The 8,858-nt window shown below is 47.4% G+C and overlaps 1 protein-coding gene across 1 annotated transcript in view; it reads left to right on the forward strand.

Annotated features, from left to right (window-relative positions):
• Window positions 1-1,913: 1,913 nt before the first annotated feature.
• LOC109978004 (nidogen-1-like) overlaps window positions 1,914-8,858 on the forward strand; it is a gene marked incomplete at both ends in the record, with an annotated part of 22,590 nt that continues 15,645 nt past the window's right edge. Inside the window, 10 exon segments of the mRNA XM_065952303.1 lie at window positions 1,914-2,213; window positions 2,289-2,512; window positions 2,947-3,245; window positions 3,570-3,710; window positions 4,099-4,350; window positions 4,583-4,783; window positions 5,827-6,060; window positions 6,178-6,315; window positions 7,376-7,504; window positions 7,911-8,054. Coding sequence (XP_065808375.1) covers window positions 1,914-2,213; window positions 2,289-2,512; window positions 2,947-3,245; window positions 3,570-3,710; window positions 4,099-4,350; window positions 4,583-4,783; window positions 5,827-6,060; window positions 6,178-6,315; window positions 7,376-7,504; window positions 7,911-8,054 — 2,062 coding nt within the window.

The raw sequence follows: 8,858 nt of genomic DNA on the forward strand, positions 1-8,858 counted from the left end.
CATCCATTCACACACATTCACACACTGATGGTAGAGGCTGCTGAGGTTTTTCAATGTAGGGTTACGTTTCTTGCCCAAGGTCACATCGGACATGTGACTGCAGGAGCTGGGGATCAAATCCCCGACCCTCCAGTTGAGAGACAGCTGACTCTACCACTGAGCCACAGCTGACTTAATACATTTGCAACATTTCAGCATTGTGCCCTCTTTGTTGTGATTCATATCATATCTGAGGAAATATTTGATACTTTCAAACTCCATGTTTTTAAATTATTTCATCTCTGTTATTTAAATCTGAAATCGGCAATGTTGAAATGTTGTCGATATCTTTGTGAAATTTAGACACTGTGCGGAAGGTTGCCTGCAATTTTTAGTGATTGGAAACAAGAGATGACACAGGATTGGTTGCCTCTGAAAACTATTTGTGTTGCCATGGTATCAAACAGGTGTCTATCTGGTTTGATTTTATGGTATTGTAATTTATTGTGACCTGTTCTGGCGCAGTCATATCCCCAATCTGTTTAAAGGAGGTGTTGTTTCTTCCAGCTGAAGCTTGACATGACATATTATAGATATTTCAGTCCTTGTTGTACATGGTGTAAAGTTGGGCTTTCCCTCCAGCTGAGTACGTCCATTTGATCCTCTATACAGCTGCTGAGATGACCTCAGTGTTTTCATTCATGAGATCATTTACTCCAAAGCGTCTGGGCCCTGGGGGGGTGGGGGGGGGGGGGGGGGGCTGCAGACATTCTTAAAGAAAAACATTTCCTCTCTTCATGTGGAGGTTTAATCGTCTCCTCGTCAGTGTGATTCATATTCCATAAAGCCTTGGTATGTTCACTGACATCTCCCCCTCACTATCACAGTCACTGATCATTTCCCCAGCTCGCTCTTACTCCCATCTTGGCAGGAAGTTTCAGTAATGAAGATTAACGTGGGCTCTCTGGGGTGGTTCATGGATCAGGACAGGAAGCCGAGTGGCCCGGGCCAGGAATAGCACTCGTGTTTCCCTCTGGTCAGGAAGTGAAGGAGCCCCATGTGCAGCGTGTGTTTTCAACATGAGCCCAGGTTTTCTCCTTTACGAGCTCTGCATGTGTTCAGGGCATCTTGTAGTGCTTCAGATCTGTGAAAGAACATCTTGTTTGTTCATTAGAGCTTCAGTAGACCACGACATCTGACCCGGATCATTAGTGTATGAACAAACATCAAAGTGGGTCAGAGAGGAGTGAGCTCTGCTTCATCTGTGGTTACAGGAGGTGAAGGACACGCTAGCTTTACTCGATTACACGTATGAAAACCTACTGAGGTCAAAGTTGAATACAAACTCTTAAAGAAACTTTTCAATTCGTATGTTCCAGATTTAATAGGAAAGATGAGGCTAACTGAAGCTAACTGATGCTAACTGATGCTAACTGAAGCTAACTGAAGCTAACTGAAGCTCAGCTCATATTTCTAACTTTAAAGAACACCAGAGTGAAATAAAGAACGTTGACTTTGCGCCGACATGTAAATCAGTGTCTCTCCCTGCTCGTTGTAAGTCGGCCATGTTTGCTTCTTCACGAAGATTCACGTTTCTCTCCCAGACGTCACATTCACGAGACGCCTCTTCTTCACCAAACAGTTCCAGCATCAGTTTGTGTTCACACGTCTTTGACACCGTTTGCTTCACGTTATGTCCCTTGTTAGATGCACTCATTCATATCACCCATCTTTGTGTTGTTGTTCTTTTAGGTTGAAATGCTCTTGATTTTGTTCAGATCATTTTCCTAAAGTGTATTCAGGCTAAAGTAATAGCCTGATGTATAATGAAGGGGACTCATTCTCCTACTTTTTTATAAAGAAGCTCTCAAGCGGTTTCAATGATCTCCTTTCTTGTTGTTCCCATGACAACCCAAGCCTTTTTTTACTTTCAGATCAACACCAATGGTTTTGTTGCCACATCAGAACCGACAGGCGAGTCGACATATCTTGGCAAAATGCCTCCAAAGTTCGGCATGATTGCAGCTCTGCAGGGAGACCTGGACACGAGCGACGGAGTGGGGAAAGTTTTCTTCCGTCAAGACTCCAGTCCTGCCGCTCTGTCTCGAGCCGCCAACACCATCAACAATGCCTTCCCTGAAGATGCCAAGGTCCATCCCACCAATGTCATGGTCATCACCTGGTATGATGTGGCCACACCTGGTCCTCAGGGCAGTGGAGATGGGACTGTAAAGGTGAGCGTCCTGCGGTTCTTAAAGTCATCTAAGGTAGAAGTGTTGGTTTACGCTGTGTGATGCTTCATCCCACAGAGGAACACCTTTCAGCTGGTGATTGCTACCCTGGAGACGTTCTCGTATGCTATCGTGATGTACGCTCGGGACGGGATACAGTTTGTCTCAACGCCTGCAGATCGTGGTGTCATCATGCATGCTGGCTTCAGTAAGGGTTTTGTCCGGGGTTTCCTGTTTTCCAGTCAGGGGCAGTACTACCGCACTACCACTGATGAGGAGGCGTCTGTCAGAGCTTTAGCAGAGTAAGTCATGCTGACAAAATGTAAAGTGTTAACAAGATTAAAGGACAAATAAGGTATGATATAAAGGTATATAAAACATGACAAAGTCTCAGTGGGACTGACTCACTGCAGGAGACAGACTCTAGTGGACACTGGAGGAACTGCATCTGTAAAGTTGGACATTTTAACATGGGGCTCTATGAGGACTGACTCACTGCAGGAGACAGACTCTAGTGGACACTGGAGGAACTGCAGTTTTTAGACTTTAAATTTTATGAACAAAATTTAAGTCGCTGCTTATTGTTTAACAAAGCTGACTAGTTGAGTGAAGTGTAACAATCAAACAGCAGAGTTGGATGTTTGTGATGTTGTTGTTGCTGTGTGGATAAAGTTTCAGGAACTGTGACTCCTAAAGTCTTCCCACCTCATAGTTGCCCTCTTTTCCCCTTCCACAGGGAGACTAACTCCGGCATCCGGGGGGTCTGGGTCTATGAGATCGGGACTTCTCCTTATTTTACCAACGTGGCTCCAGGTGAGGTCACTGACCTGCCCTCTGAGGACACACTACAGGGGGCCCCTGAGGGCCACGAGGGGGCCACTGATACAAGGAGGCCCGTTTACACCAACGGACAGGAAGTAGAATACGGTCATTACAACGGAGGGCAGATCCAAGTCCACCCAGTTCAGTACCAGCCCCGGCAGCCTGAGAATCCAGAGGTGGTGGTGATAGACGACACCGATATAAACGTAGACGGTGAGTCCGAAAAACTCATGTTTCAACATGACTGTAGTCGTGCTCGAGGTTTCTTCCTGTTTTATCGAACGTTGTCATAAATATTTAAATCTTTCCTCACTGAAGCTGGAACTTTATAGTTATTCAATCAGCATTTGTTGTTCTGCCTGACGAGGCAGATGGCGGTCCATCTATCAGTCTAGTTCTGCTCGATGTTTCTGCCTGTTATTAGAAAGTTTCTTACTGTCTGTATATACGTTGAAGGGTCCAGAGCCGGCTCTCCAGGTGTCATGAAGTGATTATTATTCTTCATTACAATTATATATGTTCTTCTCATGTTTTCAGTGTTCTCCTACAACCTGGGGACTTGTGCAAACAACAGAAATAAATGCTCCCAGTTTGCTGACTGCAAAGATTACTCCAGTGGATACTGCTGCCACTGCAGACCGGGTTTCTATGGCAACGGGATACAGTGTGTGGCCGAGGGTAATGTTCCACTTCAGCTTGATGTTCATGGAAATCAGATAAAGATGCTTAGGATTACTTCTTCAGGAATATGGACAGGAATGAGGAGTTAAACTCATGAAATGTGTGCCTGACTTCAGACTTCACACGGCATTGTGGATAAAGCTTTAAATCTCTGAATGATCTGCAACAGAACTGTAAATGTAACTAGCTGCTGTCCAACACAATATATCTGTTTATATGAACAGCTGGGATTATTCACTTCAACATTTTAGTAGCTCTTAGATTTGGATAAATCTTACAGCTTGTTCAAATGTCACTTCTGTTGCCTGCTCCTAATATGGTTTAGAAACAGAGCTCAGTTCTATGGATCAGCTGTGGATTGCTTTTGTTGTTTGTTTTTTTGCAGGAAAGCCGCAGAGGATGAACGGTAAAATGCACGGGAAAGTGTATGTGGGAAGCTCTCCCTCTCCAGTGGAGTTCAACAGCAACGATCTGCACTCGTACGTTGTGGTAAATGATGGTCGTTCATATGTGGCGATCAGCGACATCCCGCACACCCTTGGGCCCTCGCTGCAGCCCTTGTCTGCCCTCGGGGGTGTGATTGGATGGGCGTTTGCTCTGGAGCAGCCTGGCTTTAAGAATGGCTTTAGTATCATAGGTGAGGAAAAGTTTCTACAACTGAATGTTGAGATACACCCAGCAGCGTCTGTTTGTTTGTGATGCTCGATTATAAAACAGCAAAGTGAAGTTTCTAGAAGCATAAATCTCTGTAAACAGCTACAAGCAGCTGCAGTGTTACTCACTCTGTCCAGCTGAATTCCCCTCGCATTACCTCAGCGGAGAGCCAAAGTTCATCCAGGGTCTCACCTCCTCGTCTCTGTCCTCTGTAGGGGGCGAGTTCACACGGCAGGCTGAGGTGACCTTTCTGCCGGGGAATGAGAAGCTGACCATCACGCAGCAGTTCAAAGGCATCGACGAGCACGACCACCTGATTGTGAGCACCACCCTGGAGGGTCGGGTCCCTGAGGTGCCTCGTGGCTCCTCCGTGAAAATCGACCCTTACTCTGAGATCTACCAGTACAGCAACAACCGTAAGAACCGCCAGAGCAGAGCCAGATGTTCCTCCTGTTTGATCAAACCTTCTCACCAGATATCAAATCTCTCGTCGTCAACGTGCGGTCGATGTGGTCGTTAACGTGGGGTTGATGTGGTCGTTAACGTGGGGTTGAAGTGGTCGTTAACGTGGGGTTGATGTGGTCGTTAACGTGGGGTTGATGTGGTCGTTAACGTGGGGTTGAAGTGGTCGTTAACGTGGGGTTGATGTGGTCGTTAACGTGGGGTTGATGTGGTCGTTAACGTGGGGTTGATGTGGTCGTTAACGTGGGGTTGAAGTGGTCGTTAACGTGGGGTTGATGTGGTCGTTAACGTGGGGTTGATGTGGTCGTTAACGTGGGGTTGAAGTGGTCGTTAACGTGGGGTTGATGTGGTCGTTAACGTGGGGTTGAAGTGGTCGTTAACGTGGGGTTGATGTGGTCGTTAACGTGGGGTTGAAGTGGTCGTTAACGTGGGGTTGATGTGGTCGTTAACGTGGGGTTGATGTGGTCGTTAACGTGGGGTTGATGTGGTCGTTAACGTGGGGTTGATGTGGTCGTTAACGTGGGGTTGATGTGGTCGTTAACGTGGTCGTTAACGTGGGGTTGATGTGGTCGTTAACGTGGGGTTGAAGTGGTCGTTAACGTGGGGTTGATGTGGTCGTTAACGTGGGGTCGAAGTGGTCGTTAACGTGGGGTTGAAGTGGTCGTTAACGTGGGGTCGAAGTGGTCGTTAACGTGGGGTCGAAGTGGTCGTTAACGTGGGGTTGATGTGGCCGTTAACGTGGGGTTGATGTGGTCGTTAACGTGGGGTTGATGTGGTCGTTAACGTGGGGTTGATGTGGTCGTTAACGTGGGGTTAAAGTGGTCGTTAACGTGGGGTTGAAGTGGTCGTTTTGTAACGTGGGGTCGATGTGGTCGTTTTGTAACGTGGGGTTGAAGTGGTCGTTTTGTAACGTGGGGTTGAAGTGGTCGTTTTGTAACGTGGGGTTGAAGTGGTCGTTTTGTAACGTGGGGTTGACACCGTCGTCTCATCTGTGCAGTGATCACCTCCTCCTCCACGCGGGACTACGTGGTCAGCCTCCCCGACGGCATCATTGACACCAGGACATTCCAGTGGCGTCAGACCATCACCTTCCAGAGCTGCCAGCACGGCGAGGCTTTGAGAGACGTCAAGCCCACTCAGATGCTCAGCGTGGACCAGGTCTTTGTCATGTTCGACCCCAATAATGCACTCATCCGGTTCGCCATGAGCAACAAGATCGGGGACGTGAACGGTGAGGTTACTGAGGTTGTCTTTCTGTTTTGTCTGGGCTCACTTCCTTCCTGGAGTTCCTCTTCTGACATCCTGTGTAATAGTTTTATTGTTCACATGTTTTCATTCTCGTCTTCAGGAGGGCAGCCGGAGGAGAACCCGTGTTTCACCGGGAGACACGGGTGTGACACGAACGCTGTGTGTCGACCCGGAGACGGGACGCAGCTCACCTGTCAGTGTGCTGCCGGCTTCAACGGGGATGGACGCACATGTTATGGTAAGAATGGCGTCAGAAGTAACACAACAATGAAATGTCCCCAGGATTTAAAGTCCTCAGAGAGTTCTGAAGGGACCAGGACATGAAGTCTCAGGTCCTTCAAACCTCAGGGGGGACACAGAGGAACCATCTGAGAGCCAGAGTCCTCAGAGTCCCCAGAGTCCTCAGAGTCCTCAGAGTCCTCAGAGTTCTCAGACTCCTCAGACTCCTCAGACTCCTTAGAGTCCTCAGAGTCCTCAGAGTCCTCTGACTCCTTACAGTCCTCAGACTCCTTAGAGTCCTCTGACTCCTCACAGTCCTTAGAGTCCTCTGACTCCTCAGAGTCCTCAGAGTTCTCAGACTCCTCAGAGTCCTCTGACTCCTTAGAGTCCTCAGAGTTCTCAGAGTCCTCAGACTTCTTAGAGTCCTCAGACTCCTTACAGTCCTCAGAGTCCTCAGAGTTCTTAGACTCCTCAGTGTCCTTAGAGTCCTCAGAGTTCTCAGACTCCTCAGACTCCTTACAGTCCTCAGAGTCCTCAGAGTTCTTAGACTCCTCAGTGTCCTTAGAGTCCTCAGAGTTCTCAGACTCCTCAGACTCCTTAGAGTCCTCAGACTCCTCAGAGTCCTCAGAGTTCTTAGACTCCTTAGAGTCCTCAGAGTCTTCACAGGGCAGGAGATCTTTGTGGAATCACAAAAACACAGACTGGAGGAGCATTTTGAGTCACAGCTTTGAGGAACCTTTATATTTTTATTATTGAAGAGCGAGTGGTAACTTTAAATCCTCATCTGTCCTCCTTCATTTGCTTTAGACTGTGCGGCCATCACTAAATGGACTCACACTTTTAAAAGCCTTCATTCCTTGGGAACTGAGCAATCTGTCCAATTAGCAGATTTAAACAAAGTGTCTCTAGTCCCAGACCAGGTTACTGGTCCTGTGTGGTTCCAGGCTCTTTAAGGAAGGAAGTATCCCAGACAGATGTTATCTGAAAACATCTGTAATTAAGATAAAGAAAGACCATGATTCTACAGATCCTGACTTCAGAGTGGCGGTCTCTCACTCGGAGTCTCTTCTCTTTATCAGACATCGATGAGTGCGGAGAGAATCCTCAAATCTGTGGCTCCCACGCTATCTGCAACAACCAGCCCGGGACCTTCCGCTGCGAGTGTGAGGATGGTTATCAATTCGGCAGCGACGGGAAGACCTGTGAGGGTGAGTGGCCTTCAGATGTTTACTTCCTGTTAGCGCTCAGCTAACTCTCCTTTAGTTAGTCTGAAGGAAAGCTTCAGAATCAACCCTCTTTATTTCACAAACATCTTGTTCCTTCAGCTCTCATGAATTTTAAAGGATTTAAGTCGGGTAGTTTTCTGTTTGTATCAGGGCGTGCTCACACTGTCGTACTGAAGCATGATGACACCGCCCCCCCTCCCCATTCCCCCGCTGGTCACACTGCACAAACCGGCCTGAGTACGGTTACCTCTCGTACATAACGTTGTGATACAACACCTGCATTATGGCTTAATGTTATTATGAAGCGTGTTTACGCACGCACTGACCACTAGGCCACAGGCCCATCTCCAGAAGACGTTATTAGCTCTTCTTCTTTTCTCCTCCTCAGAGGTGAACCGACCCGTGGACGCCTGTGATGCAGGCACCCACACCTGTGACGTTCCTGAGCGCGCTCAGTGCAGCTACACGGGGGGCTCGTCCTACATCTGCTCCTGCCTGCCCGGCTTCATCGGAGACGGCAAAATGTGCCGAGGTAACTCAGGATACCCAAAGTTTAGACTGTGATACGCAGACTTACATGAAGGTCTCTGCAGGTTTGACTCCTAAATATTTATACTTTACATTTTTAAAGCAACAGTGATTCACTTTAATGGAGCTTCTGTTATCACATCAGCAGAATATAAACATCCACCTCCAGACTACACACTGCTGTAGAGTCCAAGAGAAGAAATTAAGTTAAAATAAAAATAAAATAACTAAATACTTTGAGGCTCACTCGCCCCGGAGTGACTCCTCCTGTAAGAAACATCACAGTCACTGAGACTCCAGCAGGACCTCACAAACGTCAGGCTCTACTTCCTGTGAGTTTGAACGGACCACAGCTGCTCTCTCTCTCTCTCTCTCTGTCTCTCTCTCGCTCTCTTTGTCTCTCTCTCTCTCTCTCTGTCTCTCTCTCTCTCTGTCTCTCTGACTCTCTGATTCTCTCTCTGTCTCTCTCTCTGTCTCTCTCTCTCTCTCTCTCTCTGTCTCTCTCTTTCTCTCTCTCTCTCTTTTTCTGTCTCTCTCTCTCTCTGTCTCTCTGACTCTCTCTCTCTCTGTCTCTCTTTCTCTCTCTCTCTCTTTTTCTGTCTCTCTCTCTCTCTCTCTCTCTCTCTCTCTCTCTCTCTCCCTCTCTCTCTCTCATTAACTCTCACTCAGAGAAAAACTCTCTCTGATAGACTGTTGGACATTCCTTGTCTAATCTGGAGTTTTTCCAAAAACAAGGAAAGCTTTCTGTGTTCTTCATCATGTGATGATGAGGAGGATCAATGTTTACACACATCTGCTGTAACTAATG

Source organism: Labrus bergylta, unplaced genomic scaffold, assembly GCF_963930695.1.
Source record: "Labrus bergylta unplaced genomic scaffold, fLabBer1.1 SCAFFOLD_173, whole genome shotgun sequence".
Lineage (NCBI taxonomy): Eukaryota > Metazoa > Chordata > Actinopteri > Labriformes > Labridae > Labrus > Labrus bergylta.